Source organism: Rana temporaria, chromosome 7 (genome assembly GCF_905171775.1).
Source record: "Rana temporaria chromosome 7, aRanTem1.1, whole genome shotgun sequence".
Lineage (NCBI taxonomy): Eukaryota > Metazoa > Chordata > Amphibia > Anura > Ranidae > Rana > Rana temporaria.
Window position 1 is genome coordinate 131,247,925 of NC_053495.1, and position 20,418 is coordinate 131,268,342.

The 20,418-nt window shown below is 39.6% G+C and overlaps 1 protein-coding gene across 1 annotated transcript in view; it reads right to left on the minus strand.

The window, feature by feature from the left end:
* Window positions 1–4,040: 4,040 nt before the first annotated feature.
* The window catches only part of DPYD (dihydropyrimidine dehydrogenase), a 1,498,502-nt gene continuing 1,482,124 nt past the window's right edge, over window positions 4,041–20,418 (minus strand). Inside the window, exons 22-23 of the mRNA XM_040359980.1 lie at window positions 9,401–9,541; window positions 4,041–4,520 (exon numbers count right to left, since the gene is read on the minus strand). Of these exons, the coding sequence (XP_040215914.1) occupies window positions 4,350–4,520; window positions 9,401–9,541 (312 nt within the window). The 3' untranslated portion in view covers window positions 4,041–4,349. The remainder of the gene's footprint in view (window positions 4,521–9,400; window positions 9,542–20,418) is intronic.

Genomic DNA, 20,418 nt, shown 5'->3' on the forward strand with positions numbered 1-20,418 from the left:
CTTGGCTTAGTTATTAACTCATATACTAATCATTTCTGTCGAGTTCAAATAATATTAACATCAACATTCATTAATTAAAACATTTATTTAAACCATAAATTCTGTCTTTAAATTGCATTTTTTTATTTCAGCTCACTATCTTGATTTCTATCCACATAATTCTGCTGTTGAATTTTCCTGTTCAATTAAAAATTGCCTCACTTATGTATTTTTAAGATGTTCACAGAGGTACTTAACCTACTATGCACAGTTGCTTCATTATTTTATAAAGACGTTATTTTCTAAATGTACATTTAAATATTAAAATTCCTTTTTCTAATGACTATTTTTATTGACTCCAGTTTTAATAGGCTTGGATGACAACCAGGACATCTATAGGGTTTCAGCCTCTTTTGAAAATTCACATAAGATGAACGCTGAATTGACTGGGTTGGAATTGTTCTGATGAACTCTTCTTTACAAAATAAGCAGTGCTGTGTGTTAAGATGCATGAAATCTCAAAGGATAAAACATATGCATGTAAACAATATTATGCTTAAACAAAATTTCAAATGACTAACAGCTCTATTGTGTCAACAACCACTTTATCATTCTCAGCTGAAGGTGAGGATCTTATAAGAGACAAACAAATTCATTTTGTCTGACCTGATTTAATTGACCATTGGCTTAGCGCAAGATAAATGTTTTAAAGATATAACACGACTCTGAGGCCTCGTACTAACGACAGAGTTTCTCGGCAGAATTTGGCGAGAAACTCGGTCAGAGCCTGATTCTGCGGAGAAACTCTGTCGTCTGTACACTTTCGGCCCGATGGAGCCGCCGAGGAACTCGTCGAGGAAATAGAGAACATGTTCTCTATTTCCTCGTTGTTCTATAGGAGCTCTCGGCCCGCCGTGCTCCTCGGCGGCTTCAGGGCTGAACTGGCCGAGGAACTCGATGTGTTTGGCACGTCGAGTTCCTCGGCCATGTGTACGGGGCCTCAATGTTTCATCAGATCTTTCTCACCTTCACAAGCATTTTACTCCTAAGGAGAATATTTTAATAGTGTGCTCATACTCAAGAATGGAGCCATTTTTACTCTGCAGTATGTTAAGGGTGAACGGTGGGTGCACTTTGCATAAAGTACAAGTACAACTTGGCACTAAAATGGAACTTAAAAAAAAATGCAGAACTTTTTTACTTACCGTTGTTCTTGCACAGATTTGAACCTGGTCTTACCCGATTTAATAAACTAAAACCAATGGCATAAAACAGAAGGTGTTTTATAGATATGACTCAACCCTCATAAGCATAGTACTGCTGGGAAGAACACATTTTAATTTATTTCCACATTCAGGAACAGAGCCATGTGCTCTTGGGTGCAGTTTGGTTGCACTTTGCATGAAGCACAATGACAGATATCCTCCAATGATATCTTATCAGTGTACCAGAACTGATCTTTAACTACATGCCGACCAGCCGCCGTCATTTTACGGCGGCAGGTCGGCTCCCCTGCGCGAGAGCACGTAGCTATACGTCGGCTCTCACGCAGGCCACTAGGGGCACGTGATCGCTCATTACAGAGCGGGGAACGGGAGCTGTGTGTGTGAACACACAGCTCCCGGTCCTGTCAGGGAGAGAAATGCTGATCTTCTGTTCATACAATGTATGAACAAAAGATCGGTCATTTCCCCTAGTAAGGCCACCCCCCTACAGTTAGAACACACCCAGGGACATACTTAACCCCTTCCCCGCCCCCTAGTGTTAACCCCTTCACTGCCAGTGGCAATTTTTTAGTAATCCAATGCATTTTTATAGTACTGATCGCTATAAAAATGCCAATGGTCCCAAAAAGTGTCCGCCATAATGTCGCAGTACCGAAAAAAAAATCGCTGATTGCCGCCATTACTAGTAAAAAATAAATATTAATAAAAATGCCATAAAAATACCCCCTATTTTGTAAACGCTATAACTTTTGCGCAAACCAATCAATAAACGCTTATTGCGATTTTTTTTACGAAAAATAGGTAGAAGAATACGTATCGGCCTAAAATGAGGGAAATTTTATTTTTTTATATATTTTTAGGGGGTATTTATTATAGCAAAAAGTAAAAAATATTCATTCATTTTTCAAAATTGTCGCTCTATTTTTGTTTATAGCGCAAAAACTAAAAACCGCAGAGGTGATCAAATACCACCAAAAGAAAGCCCTATTTGTGGGGAAAAAAGAAAGCCAATTGTGTTTGGGAGCCAAGTCGCATGACCACGCAATTGTCAGTTAAAATGACGCAGTGCCGAATCGCAAAAAGTGCTCTGGTCTTTGGGCAGCAATATGGTCCGGGGGTTAAGTGGTTAAAAACTGCAGGTCTTTTTGACCCATGGGTTCCTAATCACAATGTTAATAGCTATCTACTGATAATATGCTATTCCTTTTGTTTTTAATTCATCTTGGAAGTTATTAATATACAGTACTGTAAGCAGACTACATGGAGTGAAGAAAGAGCAGATTTTATAAAAAATATTTTTATGCGAACATATATAAATTGAAATAAATGTAGGAAATGTGATTGCAAATTATAATCTGCTTCTGCTCTAGAAATATTGATGTAAGAAAATGTCGGGCCAAGTAAAATAATTTACCTATATGTTGTAATATGTTGGCCGATTTATGTAGGGTATTATATATATATATATATATATATATATATATATATGTACACATACAGTACTATATTGACCAGGCAAGATTTCAATTGACAATGGTTGAGTTTTCCAAGCCAACTCAATTTTAACATATCAAAGGGGCAGCTGATGACTCTGTGGTATGTTGATGCTAATATGCAAGAATGCATATTAGGGCAGTTTATGACTGCATCTGTTTATGGCTAGGGGTCATTACCTGTCACTCTGAAAGACAAAAGCAGATCAAAGGCCTAATGAAAATGGCCAATCAAATTGCTCAGCCCTTCAGTGTATAAGCTGATAGTCATTCTCCATGAAGTAGAGGGCCACAGGTCTAGATAAAGTCTAGGACAATGGGATTCTGAAGGCTACTGTTCGTTGTCATATCTACTCCTTATGGATTTTGTCATCTGTTGCAAGTATCTTATGGACTTTGTGTTGGAAGTCAATAAAGTGCATCTCTCTGGAAGAATTGGGTTGCTGCTGGAAATTACTCACATCATTATAATAACTAAATAATTATCATCATTGAACAACTATATCACTACACTCCATTACCACCACCTGCGAATTCTTAGTAATGGTATAATAAAAATGGAGACTACATCCCTATGAAAATGGAAGCATTTAAGAAAGTATCTCACCAAAAATAAAGCTTCTACTGCAAATATTGGTTGCAATTTGACTTCAAGCTCTGTGAGGGCATCAAGGAAAAAAACGTTATATAGTTGCTGTGTTCTTTATGTGTGAACTCTTCAGCTGAGCAAGGAATGATCTAGTCATCCCATAAGAGTATCTGCACAGCATTGTAAATCCCACCTTCCTCCTACTATTGTACATTGCCTCTTCTTTTTAGATTACACCACTACATAAAGGCTTTAATTCCATGCTCACTAGAAGATGGGGTATTATAACAACTAACATAGCTCATTCCCCAGGTAAAATCACAGTGCTATGTTGTTTTGTTGGTAAATGGAAAAAATGCCTATTATAGTTGCAGCACCAGCTTTGAAGTGCTGTTTTTAGAGAACGCTAGTGTTTTGTAGAAAGAGTAGAAAGAAAATAAAGGAGACAGGATGTGATGAAAACATGTGGAATACATTAGTAAACAGGGAAAGTTCATTTAAATTGGTTAATAATGCTGTCTTCCACGGTGCCCATTATAAACCCTAATGTACTAGGGATTAAGAAATACATTATGTTTTATCAGTGGATGCACTGCACAAAGTACTTAATCCCGTGTTAAATCCTCATTGTAAATCTACTGTCTGTATACAAACAGTAATTCTTTGCTTAATTCCCCCCCCCCCACCCCATATAACTAATTATGTCTGACAATTCTCAGCTACAAAGAAAATATGAACACAGAAAGACACTCAGACGGCATTACATGGCTTTATTTATTTAATAGTTTCTTCCAAATTAACTGTTTTGATATTTTAACAATTGCAGAAGCAAAATGCACAGGCACTTTACATTGTTTATTAGATACAATTCTGAAAGGCTAATCTAAAATTCTGAAAGGCAACTTTAATTTGAAAATGGTTCGTGTGTACATTTGTAATTAAAAATCACTATCTCTTTTTATCATTTCCATAACTCAACTGGATTTCAAATAATGTATCATAACAACACAGTAAGTCATTAGTGGTATTACTGATGTTTGTGTCATTATTGAACTAATCACCTCAGCACACAGCATTCACAGTTAAGGGAAGGCCCCTCTTTGGTTCGTAAGGTGTTGTCCTGGCAACCATCTTGATGCAGTCAATAATAGGGCATACACTGTAGCACAGAGTACAACCAGTACAGCTGTCAGTGACAATGGGAAGGTGGGTCACCGGATCAAACTTGATAGCCTGCAAATAGAAATAAATGGTTTGGATGTCACTTTAATGAAGGTCAACAATGCCCCAGATTAAGGGTCCACATTTTCTTTGCAAAGCCTGTTGAAGACCTATGCACAAAACAACATTGTTACCATGACAACAATTTGGTGGAGGAAAAAAACATTTCAAGAGAAAAATTACTATTTTAGATATGATAGCTAGAAAGACAGTAAATTATAGTATTGAAGTTACAAGTTAGAATACATAGATCATTTGACCCCTTCCCACCCAACCCAGCATCCATTTAACTGGGTTCTGATGCCTGTGGGGATGAAAAGGACTGCCCAATCACATGACCATTGTGAATAGCTCTCAGTGTTCTCCCAAATCATTACTAGAAACCAGGAGCCATCTATGACAGCCCTAGTCACTGTGCTAGGAACACACAGTAAATGCACTCTCAACATAGAATTGTTGGCTGTCCAAGAACTCATATGTGGGAACTATGTGTGTTAAAGCTCACCCTCATCTGGTTATTTTCCATTTTAAATATACTGATTAGGGATGAGTCAAACACCCCCCCTGTTCGGTTTGCAACAGAACATGCGAACAGGCAAAAAAATTGTTCGAACACGTGAACACTGTTTAAGTCTATGGGACACGAATGTAAAAAATCAAAAGTGCTAATTTTGAAGGCTTATATGCAGGTTATTGTCATAAAAAGTGTTTGGGGACCTGGGTCCTGCCTCAGGGGACATATATCAATGCAAAAAAAAGTTTTAAAAAAGTTTGTTTTTTCGGGAGCAGTGATTTTAATAATGCTTAAAGTGAAATCATAAAACTGAAATATTTCATTAAAATTTTGTACCTGGGGGGTGTCTATAGTAAGCCTGTAAAGTGGCTCATTTCGGGTCCCGGCAATACAGATAAAAGTAATTGAAAAAAACGTCATAAGTTCCCCCCCAGTTTATTACCAAGCCCTTTGGGTCTGGTATGAGTATTAAGGGGAACCCCAAACCAAAATGTAAAAAAAATGGAGCGGGGGTCCCCCCAAATTCCCATACCAGACCATTCAGGTCTGGTATGGATTGTAAGGGGAACTCTGTGCCAAAATAAAAAAAATGGCGTGGGATTCCCCCAAAATCCATACCAAACCCTTATCTGAGCATGCAACCTGGCAGGCCGCAGGAATAGATGGGGGAATGAAAGATTTCCCCCCTCCTGAACCGTACCAGGCCACATGCCCTCAACATGGGGAGGATACTTTGGGTCCCGGAGCATGATGGGACTCTGACGCCATAAGAGGCCTATATAAATCTGTGCGAGCCACGCACCCGGAATTACAGCGGGAAGAAGCGTCGCATCAACATCGGAAGAAAAGAAGAAGGCAGAAGACAGCAAAGAAGAGCGGGCTGCGCCACCGCTAGTAATAGAGCTAAAAAAAAAGATAGCTGCGGCCAGCCCCAAAGAAGGCACCGGAGAGCGAGCGGGAGAAGAACCGGGGAGCGCCGAGATGACAGCGGAGAGTGGAGAAGATGGAAGAAGACCCCCGGAGAGTGGAGAAGAACACCCCCCGGAGAGCGGAGAAGACCCCCCGGAGCTGACTAAAAAATTATTTTAAAACCCTGTGTTGTGTGTTTTATTTTCTTTTACACTTTTCCTCCAGGTGAATGGGTAGGGGTACAATGTACTCCATATTCATTCACCTAGGGTGGGGGGCCGGTATCTTGGGGCCCCCCGGATTCCGATTTGGCGTGGAGTTCCCCCTCATGAGTCATACCAAACGCCGCGGCTAGAATTGGCAGGAATCCAAGTCGGATCCCCGTCGCTTCTATGACGGCTTGTTCCCATCGCGGCACTCGGCGCTGGATCCCGCGACGGGGCTCGTAGGTGGTAAATCTCGCCGAGAAAGGGAGGGAGATTGACACAATATCGCGGTCACCTACAGTATCTTTGGTAAAACCTGCTTAAGCTGGGTGAATCAAAGAGGGCATAATGTTCGCTAGTCGGGATGCCACTATTTTGGAGGGGAATTTTAGAGTCCACGTTTAAAAGAGAAATAGGGCAATATGAGCCTGGGATCTGTGGGGTCTTTACCCTTTTTCGCTATCAATTTAATATTTGCCTGATGGTAAGTACATGCCTCCTTCCCAAATGCCATTGTATACCCCTAGTAAGGTATTGGATAACATATCGTTGGTCAGTTTTTAAAATTCTGGGGTATACCTGTCTGGGCCTGGGGCTTTCCCATTTGACATTTTTTTGATGGTTTCAGAAATTTCCTATGTGGCTATAGGGGAGTTTAATAATGTCAATTGTTCTAAATCTAATTTAGGTTGGACTACCGATTCTAACCACTGGCACCTTCATCTGTGTTTATAGGTTCATCTGTGTAGAGTTTTGCATAGTATACTTCAAGGATTTTATTAATTTCCTTTGGTGATGATGATAAGGTGCCGTCAGTGTTCTTTAGGGAAGCGATATGGGTTAGAAGATATGAGCCCTTGCTTAGCCTAGCTAGTAGCGTCCCGGCTTTGTTTCCCTGTTTATGGAGTTGCGATTCTATGTGCGATGACTTGATGTTTTATAGGTTGTCTGCCCAGGCATCGAAAAGATGCTTGGCTTCATGCCAAAGCTTTAGGTTCTCTGGAGTATGGTGTTCATTAACCCCCTTGGCGGTAAACCCGAGCGTGACTCGGGGTTGGTTTTTCATGTTAAGATCGGTATCCCCGAGTCACGCTCGGGGTGGACGTGCAGAGTGTGCAGCGGCGCGGCTTACCTGCTCGCTGAATCCACAGGCAAGTTACTCACCTTGTCCCTGGATCCAGCGATGCCACCCCGCTGTGTGAGCGAGCGGGTCCTCCTCGCTCGATTCACAGTGTCCCCGTGTGCCGCCGATCTCCGTTCCCTGCGATGTTACGACGCACGGGAGCGGAGAACGGCGCCAAATTCAAAAAAGTAAACAAACAATTTACATACAGTATACTGTAATCTTATAGATTACAGTACTGTATGTAAAAAATACACACCCCCCTTGTCCCTAGTGGTCTGCCCAGTGCCCTACATGTACTTTTATATAATAAAAAATTTTCTTTCTGCCTAAAAACTGTAGATTGTACAAAAGTGTCCCTTTATGTCAAAAATGGTTTTAGATCAGCTACAAAACAGCGATAATAAATTATAATCACTTGCAGAATTGTGCGATAGCGATTTGTGGGGAAATTCGTCATAAAAAAAAAATAATAATGACAGCGACAATTCTGCAACTGAGCAAATTTCAGTGATTTTGAGTTGATTACATTATTGAATAATTTTTATTATAATTATATTATTATTTGTTATAATTATTTATAATTATTTATTATATTATAATTTATAATTTTGCTTTAAAAAAAAAAATCATACCAGGGATGCCTACAAGACTCTTGCTTGGTCAGATTTAAGTGAGTTATTTCTAAAAATTACAGGCCTACAGTATAAAACTCCAAATTTCCTTGCAAAATAATTGTACCGCTTTTGGTACGTAATTCCAGACAGAATCATACCGCCAGGGAGGTTAAGTCAGGTTTGTGCTACTCGTACACGGTCACTAGATTCTAGATATGTATAGCCAGTGTTGAGGCATGAATTAGTTTTTTGGAGGGCAGATTTATATTGGCTGAAATTTTGCTGTGACTTACGCCACAGACGCTCAAGAGCACGGCTATGTTTTTTTGAGGCTTTTGGTATTGTCTGCCTGCCAGGGTTGTAGCGGTCGGAGCCTGATTTTGTGTGTAGTGAGGGGGGTGAAGGTATCCAAGGTGGATGACAGTTAACTGTTGTAAACAGAAGTGGCCAAGTTGGGGCAGGACAAGGATGAGATTTTGTCGTAAAGACAATCTGTAGCATAAAAAAGAAGAGAAGGGTTAAGATGGCAAAGGTTTCTATGGGTAATAGTTTGGTAGTTGGAAGGCAAGGAGGAGGCAGACATGGAGAGAGTGAAACTAATAAGGTGGTGATCAAAGAGAGGAAAAAGAATATTGGAGAGGTTGTGCGGAGTGCATAGGTAGGAAAATATGAGGTCAAGACAGTTGCCAACAGAGTGAGAAGAAGCATGTGTCCATTGTTTTAGGTCAAAATAGGAGGTTTGGCTTAGCATTTTAGAAGTAGTGGGAGTGTTACGATTAACAGGAATGTTGAAGTCACCAAGAATGATTGTTGGCATTTCAGAAGAGAGAAAGTAGTGTAGCCAGGCAGAGAAATCATCAAGGAAGCTTGATACTGGTCCAGCGGGCCGATAGATCACATCAATTCTCAATGAAACTGGAGAAAATAGAGGAATACAGTAAGTTTCAAATGAGGAGAGTGACAGAGAGGGGGGTGGATGAAAAACCTGAAAAGTGCTTTGAGGGGATGGGAGGATTCCAACACCACCTCTTTTCCGTCCACTAGGCCTGGGAGAGTCCACAGGAGGCCACCATAGGAGAGAGCAGCAGGAGAAGGAAGGTCAGATTCTTGAATCCAGGTCTCAGTAATTGCAAGGAGGTTCAGTGAGTTTGTGATAAATAGGTCATGAATGATGGTGAGTTTGTTACTGGCAGAGTGAGCATTCCAAAGGGCACAGAAGGGGAGGCTGGTTCTAGGCTGAAGAGGGATAGAAATGAGATTGTTTGTATTGCGGCTGCTATTAGAGGATGGAGGGTGCTGGGTATGTTGGCCGAAGGTAATTGATGGTGGTCCAGGATTTGGGGAAATATCTCCAGAACACTTGCTGTTACATCCCAATAAACCAAGGCTCTTTACTAAAATAAAATAATTAACACTTTGTGCAATCAATTTAGGTTTTATTACTTTGTCAGAAAAAAAGTTTAGTTGGTGCTTCATATTTCCACATTGATTTCAAGCATTTGGATCTTTTTTTTTTCTTTTACCTGGTAACCAGAGTCATTGCAGGTCATGTAGCATTTTCCACAGTTAATACACATTTCCTCATCAATAAGAGCAACAACTTGTTCCCTTATGTTTAATTCACCATACGATCCAATGTACTGAAGCGCTCTGCCAATTACATCCTACAAAAGAAAGATACAATACATATTAACTTTCTTTACTTAACATATGCTTTGTTTATCTCTTGTCTGCTCAGACTTACTATAGGCTAGTCATTTACGAAGTTATAAATTATTACCTTTCCTTACACTTTTCATGTTTTTTCTTTTGCCTTATCCTTAGACTGGTTGCTACCGAGTACAATGCACTAATTTTCCTGGCCACTATGAATGAGTGATTTCAAGATCATTTCAGACTCCACCTTCTGTATTTTTTTTCACAATTGGAGACTCTAATTTTTACTAATTGAGCTGCTTTGGTGAAAGCTGTAGCCACTGGTAGAAACTGCAAGCAGAAAAATCCGACAGGCTGGTTCTACCCAAGTAGATTAATGGATTGACTTGGGTACAATAAGCCTACGATTACATGGATAAAAATTCATCTGGTCCCTGCTGAATTTCGATCCATGTATGACCAGCTCAAGCAGTACTATTACACAGTTTTAGCAAAATAATAATTAAGACAATCTTTGAGTAAAACAACGGCTTACACAATAATAGTAATTACACTTGGGTAGTTTGTGAGATAGGGAGATAGCTATTGACTGGGAGAGGGAGTAACAGTCACAGAAGTAAGGAAGGTCGTAAAACTGTTGGATAATGAAAAACTGTAGATTTCTGAGACTGTTATGCCCCTTACACACAATTGGAATTTCCGATTGTGTGTCCATCGGATCTGAGTTTTTTCATCGGAAATTCTGATGAATTCCATCAGAGTTTAGATATAGAACATGTTCTATTTTTTTCAGATGAAATTCTGTTGGAATTACGATGTGATTTGCTCAGGCAAAAGCCTGATCGCGTGTACGCGGCATTACTCGTCTTCACAGTTTGAATCCCTCTCCTTCCCTTATCTCATTAACTACCAAATTAGTTACTATTGTTGTGTATGTTTGTTTGTGCCTACTTTTTTCCTCAGAGATAGTCTTACTTAAATTTCCATTAAAACGTGTATTAGTACTGATCGGGCCTTAAAGAAGGGGGTACACCCCAAAATCTTGTCCTGAAAATCTGGATATTAGTGCAAATAAAAAAATATCACAGACAGTACATAAAGTGCATACATACATATGAATAGGTATCATTTTGCATTTTCTGGGCAGGAAGTTTAGGTATTCTTTCACAACAATGTGTAATTAAATGCATTTTCTATATTTTGGATAGATTAAAGCGGACCTTTAGTCATTTGTTCAACTTTCAATCTAATAAATCTTCTGTCCTTGTTGTTTTAACTCTGGATAGAAAAACATTTTTTTTCTGACAGTAAATACCGTATACATCCTACTTCCTGTTTCTTGTCGGATAAAATGCCTAGGCTTATGACATCACGCACACGACATCTCTCTCTCTCTCACTTTTGTGAGAGTTTGCCAGAAAAGGAGGGTGGGTGAGTCATAAGAGGGCCAATGGAAGCTGCAGAGCAGCAGAGCTGGAGGTGTGCCTCTGTGTAAATCCAAGAAATGAACAGGCAGCAGCTTCAGCTGCCCATAGTTAAAATGGCTGCAGCCAGACTTAGTGGAGTGAGATTTCTGCAGCATATTACAGCAAGTACAGAATCACAGTATATATAAAATAATATGCAAAGTGGTTGGAGGGAAGCTTCAGAATGGCAAATATGTCTTTAAAACAAATTATGTGATCAGACTGCAGTTCCTCTTTAAGGGAGTTTTATTTTTTCAGGTACAATTTGAAAACAAAACAAAACATTTAAAAAAAGATCTGTTAAAATTCCATTATTTACAAAAATATATGTATAATATTATATGTACAACTGGCTGATTTAAAAGTATTTGCTTTGATATTTCTACGTCAATCTAACCTCCTTGTCTATCCATAAATGTACAGTATACAGATGGTAACCACCAGATGTAATTTTTTTATGTAGACAACCATTGTCATTATGTTTGTGAGCGATCAGTTTTTTGAACTGCACAGTGGTAAGTGAATATCTCTATTTGGATCACTGGAGGATTTGGTTGGATTGCTGGTAATTGCTGGATGTTATATTTCATTTTCTATTTAGCTCTTCACTAAAGGCCACATTTATATATGTAAAAAGTGATATTAAAGGTGCAATCCTCCTCTTCTGGGGTGCCCTTGCTGGCACTCCTGTGTCCTCCCCGTTTGAGTACCACCCAGTAAGCCGGATAGTCTAGCTTGGACACACCCACTCCCTCATCACTGAATTTGAATGGAAACAGCAGGAGCCAGCGGGGTCCAGTGAGGAGGGAGAGAAAGCAGTGTCTCTGATTTCGTGCTCAGAGCTGGGCCAAGATCATGCTCGGGTATGTTTTTAGGGGGGCTGGGAGAGAAGGAACTGCAGAGAATGCATTAAGGTAAAAAACCCTTAGCCTTTACAACTAGAGTTGAGCAGACACCTAGATATTCGGGTTAGAAGGGTTCGGCCAAACTTCGGAAAAAAGTCCGGGTTCGGGACCCAAACTTGACCCGAACTTGACCCCGAACCCCATTGAAGTCAATGGGGACCCGAACTTTTCAGTACTAAAATGTCTCTAAAAAACTAATGGAAAGGGCTAGAGGGCTGCAAATGGCAGCAAAATGTTAGTAAGGGCATGGCAAGTACTCTGCAAACAAATGTGGATAGGGAAATAACTTAAAATAACACAAAATACATAAAAATAAAAACGCACCAAAAAAAAATAATTATTTGCCCTAAATAATTTTTTTTTGAATGGCACAATAGAAAAACAGTATCTAAAGTGTGTATCTCACACGTACAGATATGCAGGAAACACTGCAAACACTGGAGGAAAAACTGCAAAATATATTTTTTTGCCCTAAATGGGTGTCTTTTGAAAAGAACAATAGAAGAACAGTAGCTAAAGTGTTTATCTCACACATACAGATATGGAGGAAACACTGCAAACACTGGAGGAAACACTGCAAAATATATTTTTTTGCCCTAAATGGGTGTTTTTTGAATAGAACAATAGAAGAACAGTAGATAAAGTGTTTATCTCAAACGTACAGATATGGAGGAAACACTGCAAACACTGGAGGAAACATTGTAATTTTTTTCCCCTAAATGGATGTTTTTTGAATAGCACAATAGAAGAAAATAATCTAAAGGGTGTATCTCACACTTACAGATATGGAGGAAACACTGCAATTTTTTTTTGCCCTAAATTGATGTTTTTTGAATAGCACAATAGAAGAAAAGTATCTAAAGGGTGTATCTCACAGTAACATATGCAGTGCTGGTGTAATTTGATTTCTGAAGCAGGACTGACTCCTATATATTTCTCTCCCTACAAGCAAAAGCAGGAACCTTTCCCTAAAGTATCTAATGCAGAGTATCTCACAGTAACATATGCAGTGCTGGTGTAATTTGATTTCTGAAGCAGGACTGACTCCTATATATTTCTCTCCCTACAAACAAAAGCAGGAACCTTTCCCTAAAGTATCTAATGCAGAGTATATCACAGTAACATATGCAGTGCTGGTGTAATTTGATTTCTGAAGCAGGACTGACTCCTATATATTTCTCTCCCTACAAGCAAAAGCAGGAACCTTTCCCTAAAGTATCTAATGCAGAGTGACTTGCTGTGCTATGTAGATCGCCGAGTAATTCGATTTCTGAAGCAGGACAGTCTGACTCCTATCTAATTCTCTCCCTCAGAGCAGCAGCAGCCTTTCCCTACCCTATCTAAAGCAGAGTGACGTGCTGTGCTATGTGCCTCTAGATTTTTTTATACTTTCAGAGTCTCCATTACCTGTAGACCTATTGGATTGAATAAACAAACCACTAAGCGGTGCCAACACAATTTATTGGAAGAGCACAATAGATCTAGCCCCAATGAGACAATATTGTCCTAAACTGGACCCAGTCATAATTATCTATATGACCGCAAATACAAATATAATATCCACATGGACTGGTGCTACTGGAACAAAGAGTCCTTGAAATGAAAATGCTCAAGAGAGATCCTCAGCCTACTTAGCTGTGTGGAGCATACAGTATAACAGGTGACCAGTCACACAGTATGGCTTGGGTATATGATAAGCCATGCATGGATGACTTGATAAAATGTAGTTTGTGTGAAAAACAATCAATTATATATAGGGTCCCAAAACAGTTGTAAAGAACCCAAAATGTCTATATAATAAACAGGAAGCAGGTGGCAATAAACAAAGAGGTGAAGACTTGAAACATTGTAGTGAAGACTGAGACTGTTTGCACCCTTCCGGCATAGTCCCCAGCATCCAGGTTTCTGGTTGGTGGGATGTAATATCCAGTAAAGTCACTTCCAGCGACGCCAAATCTGGTCCAGCCTAACTGGCATTGCTTGGCAGTCCTTCCTTGTGATGAAAATACATACAACCCACCATTGACATTTCTCCTTTCCCAAAGGGGTTGATTTACTAAAACTGAGGAGTGCAAAATTTGGCACAGCTCTGCATAGAAACCAGCTCCCAGGTTTATTGCCAAAGCGTAATTGACATGCTGAAGTTAGAAGCTGATTGGCTACCATGCACAACTGCACCAAATTTTGCACTCTCTGGTTTTAGTAAATCAACACAATAACATAGCCCTTAAACCCCTTAGGAGGCAGGACATTATCAATCTCCTTGAAGAGGGCTGCTGGTGCTGAACTGAGGAGTAACCCAGGGACAGATCTGGAGCATGGAGAGGGTAAGTACAAATTATTCAGAACTTATAGATTTTTAATATTTTTTTTAATTGTCATATAAATACGCGAGAATAAGTCGACCCGAATATAAGCCGAGGCACCTAATTTTACCACAAAAAAATGGGAAAATGTATTGACTCGAGTATAAGCCTAGGGTATCCATCTGCATGCCTCACTGTGCCTTACTTTGCCTCACTGTGTCCATGTGCATGCCTCACTGTGCACATGACTAGACTGACATTTAACATGGGAGTCTGTGGAAGGGGTGCCTGTCTTTGAAAAATTAGTGCTCCCCAGCCGTAGGTCTCCCAGACAACAAACTTTGCACACTTGTAGAAGAGATATGGGGATACATGTTTGTCAAGTTCTGGTTCCAGGAGACTTACGACCGGCTAGTATCAGGTCCCCATATTCACCAGAGAAATTACCATTTAACATGGGAGACTATGGAAGGGGTGCTCGGCTTTGAAATATCGGTGCTCCTTGTTTGTAGGTCCCCTGGACAACAATCTTTGCACACTTGTAGAGGAGGAGTGGGGATACATGTGTGCCAAGATTGGGGTCCAGGGGACCTACAGTCGGCCAATACCGGATCCCCAAAGTCCGGGAGATCAGGCACAAAAAAGGTGACTCGAGTATAAGCCGAAGGGGGCATTTTCAGCACAAAAAAATGTGCTGAAAAAGTCGGCTTATACTCAAGTATATATGGTAAGTGGGTGAGAGACCAAAAGTTAAAAAAATAACTGGAGTTGCACTTTAAAACCATTCTAGTTTTGAAAGGTAATACACCCTCAGCCAATGAAGTTCTTAAAATTCCACAAACAATAAAAAATGAACATTGGTATGAATAAAAGTGTTCTTGTGAAATCTACATTAACCACAGTTGAGCAAGTACAAACTAAACTTAACTGAGATATATAGACAAATCAAAGCGTGTTTAAGTGAAATGTACTATTAATAATTTTCTGTGCAGTGTTCATCTGCCACGGTCAGTAACACTATAGCAGTTACAGCTCGTCGGATTCTGTCATTTCTGTTGTGATAAAGCTTCAAGCTTTTCTAAGCTGAGAACTGCTCACCCATAAAAGAGTCAGCTTCTAATGCAAGTGGTAGCTTACTGACTAATGATCCAATAAATGTCTTACCTTAGCTATATTTAATCAGTTGCAGCTTGTTTTCTCTACTATTTTTAGATGAAGATGAAAGGATTAATTCATGGAATCGCATTCATGTCTGTTTTGATCTTTTTATAAAAACAACCTCACAATTAAATGGACTTTATAAAATAAATAAATCAAATTAAACTTTATTTAAGAAGAGTAAGACTAGTTGTTCTTCTCTTTAATTGCACTGTTCACGGTTTAAAGTAGGAGACAAAGGTAGTCACCCTTGTTAGCCCTTACCAGCATAATTGCAGAGTTCACTCTAAAAAAAAAAATTGTAGCAGGGAAAAGCTATCCCCTGGTTCAGACAGGGTCTGAGACAGAAGTCGTTTATAAAATAAATTGCTCCACAAATAGCTGGTAGGTTGTCTAACAAAGCCAAAAAAACTGTTGCAAACTGAAATGATATTGAATCCATGTAGTTAAATACAACCATACACACTAAAGCAGCTGCTTTGGGGCCTGAGGTCAGAGGTGACTTAAGTTGCCTTTTATTTGCTAACCCCCCCTTGCTCTATCTAGTCTGTTAGATTTTCATGCACCATTTTTCTTTTCTTATTTGCTTTTTTAACAATTAATAAAATGAAGTGTATCCACAAATTTTGCTATTCCACAAATTAAATCAAGACATCACATAAGGAAGAAAGACTGGTGTAAATGTGCATCCTCCAACTACACTATAAGGGACAGCCAGGGAATGGAAGTAAGCATACCTGAGAAATATAGAACGACAGCTGGTCTTCTGGTGGGGAAAAGCACCACAAAATACATTACACCTGGGAGCTCAATCTGCACAGTATGAATCATGTTGGATCACACTGGAAAGAGGTGAGACCAGGGAACGGAATCAGGATCCTGCTGTAATGGATGAGAGCTGGGTCTTGGATCAGGACTCACCAAAGTATAAGGATGGTCCAATGTGAGAACTGGTTACATGGAATACCCTACCCCAGGGCTCAGTGTCTAGGAGTCAGGCAAAATGGGATGTTGGACTTATCTATGTGCAGACCCCGGGTCATAACCCCCTGGTTCACATTGCTCAAACCCCATGGACTACAAGCCAGGGAGACAAGTAAGTCTACAGCAGATAGGTAAACTACAGGTAACAGTGGAGTGAAATAAGTGACTAGGAAACATTGGGGCTGGCTGTGGACATGGATATCCAGGATATAAGCCAAAGATAAGGGTTGACAGCAGACAATGATAACAGGAACAAACCAGAAGTCAAAGCAGGCAGTGAGCACAGATCACTAGGAACAAGCCAGAGGCCAGGACAGGCCGTGGATATGGGTATCCAGGGAAAAAAGCCAGATATCTGTATACAGGAATAAATCAACAAAGGTGGATAACAGGAAAGCTCATCAGTGGCATGGCAGTAAGCTAGATTGCAGTTGTTGCCGCCAAGGGTGGCACAACCAGTTATTAGGTTTTAGGGGGCAATTACTTTTTCACATAAAGCCAGGTAGGTTTGGACATATTTTTTGCCTTAATAAATGAAACCATCATTTAAAAACTGCATTTTGTATTTACTCGGGTTATCTTTGTGTAATAATAAAATATGTTTGATGATCATTTAACCACTTCAGCCCAGGAAGAATTTACTCCTTTCCTGACCATAGCACTTTTTGGGATTCGGCACTGCGTCACTTTAACTGATTACGTTTTGGGGTAACAAATGCTTTAATTTCTGCTGTTTCCAAAGTAAACAAATAATTGGAGAATCCACTTTAAAGACAGTGACATTTGTTGTAGTCTTTGAGTGCTAGACATTCCTACAGAAGATCATTTTTTTTTAAATATTATAGCTTATTCTAGAGCTGGTCATGCACCATTTACAGTGGATTTTCCTTACTGATCATTTGTTAGAGCATAAACATATCATAGCTTTATAATATGAGAGCCAACCTAAATAATCAGTTGTATTTATATTCAGGCAGGCCATCATACTTTTTAATTTGTGATAATGTTTAGTCATCTAACATGTCACTTTTAAGGAAAATCGACCTGGCTTATATGAACAACTTGACCAGGTATACTTTCTTGCATGAAATACAAATTTTCCCTTTATTATTCATGTTTTGATTTAAGTTTTTGAACACTTAGGGGCATATTTACAAAACAGTGAATGTTATTTTCACCAAAAATTTACTGTTTCATAAATATTTACCAAGGACAATGTGTGCAGTATCTTTTATTGAAATAGTTGCCCATTTGTACAAAAATACAGGCATACCCCGCTTTAAGTACACTCACTTTACATACACTCGCGAGTAAGGACATAACCGTGAGTGTATGTAAAGTGCCTTACAAGCACTTCACAGACATTTTGCAGCTGCAGTAGAAGAAGCTGAAGCTCGGAGAGCATAGCCCGCCCTGTTCCAGTGTGCCCCTGTCACCCCCACTACAGCCCCTGAGACCTTAACTACAGCTCCTAACACCCCCACCACACCCTATAAGTGATAAAAGGTATTGTTTCACTTTAAGTACATTTTCGTTTTACATACATGCTCTGGTCCCATTGTGTACTTAAAAGTGGGGTATGCCTGTACAAGTATTTATAAATACGTCATTATCTATTGTCTAAATACATTGTCCGGGGATCTTTAATTTGTGAGAATTTAATATTTTTTTAGATAATTATTCACATTGCTACCACCCTACAATAACAAATGTTATCTGTTGAACTGCTAAATTGCCTTAGGCTTCATGTACACGGGATGTTGTTTAACCTCTCCTGAACAATTTAACTTGACAGCTAGAAACCGGCATCTAAAAACGTCTGTTTAGCTGTGTTTACATGCCGCGTTTAGCCGCGTTTGCAAAAAAATGAAATAAAAATAACTCATTCAATGTTATCTTATGTGTACATGTACACAGGTTCATTTAGGCCCCATGTACACAGGACGTTGATCAACGTACGTTCAGAGGCAGTTGGATGCTTTTTTCAACTGCCCCTGAACTCATTCAATGTTATCCTATGTGAACATGTACACAGTCTCATTTATTGCCGTTTTTAGGCCGTTGCGTTTAAAAGCGTTTCTTTGATAGCAAAAACATGGGTTCAGACGCAGAAGATTTACATGTTTCAGACGCCAAACGAAGCAAGACGCCGCTAAACGTGGCATGTAAACGTGGCAAAACTGACATTTTAAACATGAGTTACTATCTGTCAAGTTTAAATTATTTATGAGTGTATGTGGAGTGTATGTGGAGTGTATATGTCGTTTTAGGCAAAAAAATTAGTTCAGACCCCAAAGTTTCCGATGTTTCAGATGCCAAACGATGCTAAAAGCGGTAACCCACATTTAGCAACGTTTTGTTTATAGGCGTTTTCGTTTTTGACCATTTAACAAAAAAATTTTTTAATGCAAACGCGGCAAAGACAGCATGCAAACACTGCAAAACTGATGTTTTAAAGGTGGGTTACTATCTGTCAAGTTAAATCATAAAGGATAGGTTGTACAACTGTCCCGTTTAGCAGTGTTTACAAGCTGTTACAGGCATTTGTCTGAACCCATTTTTTGCATTTAAAAAAAGGCTTAGAAACTCAACTGCCTAGAAACTAATATAAACAACCCTGTGTGCATGTACTGATAAGATAACAGAGGAGACTTCAGGGGCAGCTGAAAAAAATGCAAAACTGCTCCTAAACATCCGTTTACCAGCAGCAGTGTACACGAGGCCTAACCAATCTCTATTTTAGAAGACAGTGAATATTGTTTCAGACCAGTACAAACTGGGCTGCTCTCTTCATAAGATTTAGTTCATAAGAACAGAATTGTAGCTACTTCCAGTCTTCAGATTTTCAACTAATCACACAACACAGGCAGCTTTGGGTAGATTTGCCTAAGAATCTCACAATAATTCCTATCATAAAAATAAATCATTGCTAGGGATACACACATTTTATTGATATTACTTTGCTATATTATACTATGGATGACTTGGAAAAGTGGATACAGATTAATGAAAACTCAGTGAGTTTGTGAACTGCCTAAGAGGGAGATGCCATGCAGGAAATGGCACTGCAATCACGCTGGTTCCCACATTGCAATAGTGTGCATCAAGGTTAAATGATAAATCAAAGCTCACGGTTAGGGATGTACTTTGTGTTCGATTGGAACGTATGTTCGACTCGAACATTGTCTGCTCGTCCGTTCGACGAATTTCGAACAAAACGGGTCGTTCGCGCCAAATTCGAGTGACGCGCAACGGCCCATAATTCACTGCGGCATTGCGCGCTGATGATTGGTCATGCACCATGACCCTGCATGCTTGGCCAATCACAGCGTGCAAAAAACGAAGAACCATAATTGGCCAAAGCCAGGGTGGCTTTGGCCAATTATGGCTCAGGGGGTTTAGTACACGCCCCACACTATATAAGGCCGCCTGCAAGGCGGCCGCGAGTAGTGTGTTCTGGCATTATTAAAGAGAAGAAGTCAGTCAGTCAGTTAGAGAGAGAGAGAGAGAGAGTCTTTTCTACCAGATAGATAGATAGATAGATAGAGCAGGTAGGCTATTCAGTTTAGTTAAATTTACAGTGTGTAGAGGATATATATACATCCTAGCATTGTACATATATTTATACACTGTATAGCTTAGCTAGATCAGCTATTCCTATTTGTTAGGCGGTAGATTGTGCTAGCTGTAGTGCTCTAACGTGTTGTATTGCCTGCATGCTGTTTAGTTTACACCTAAATATAGTACTCAGTGTTAGTGGACGTGTGCTATTTAATTGCACATAAACGCAGTTGCTGTTACTGCACGTGTGCTATTTAATTGCACATAAACGCATTAGCTGTTACTGCACGTGTGCTATTTAATTGCACATAAACGCATTAGCTGCTACTGCATGTGTGCTATTTAATTGCACATAAACCCAGTTGCTGTTAGTGCATGTGTGCTATTTAATTGCACATACACGCAGTTGCTGTTACTGCACGTGTGCTATTTAATTGCACATAAACGCATTAGCTGTTACTGCACGTGTGCTATTTAAGTGCACATAAGGGCAGTTGCTGTTACT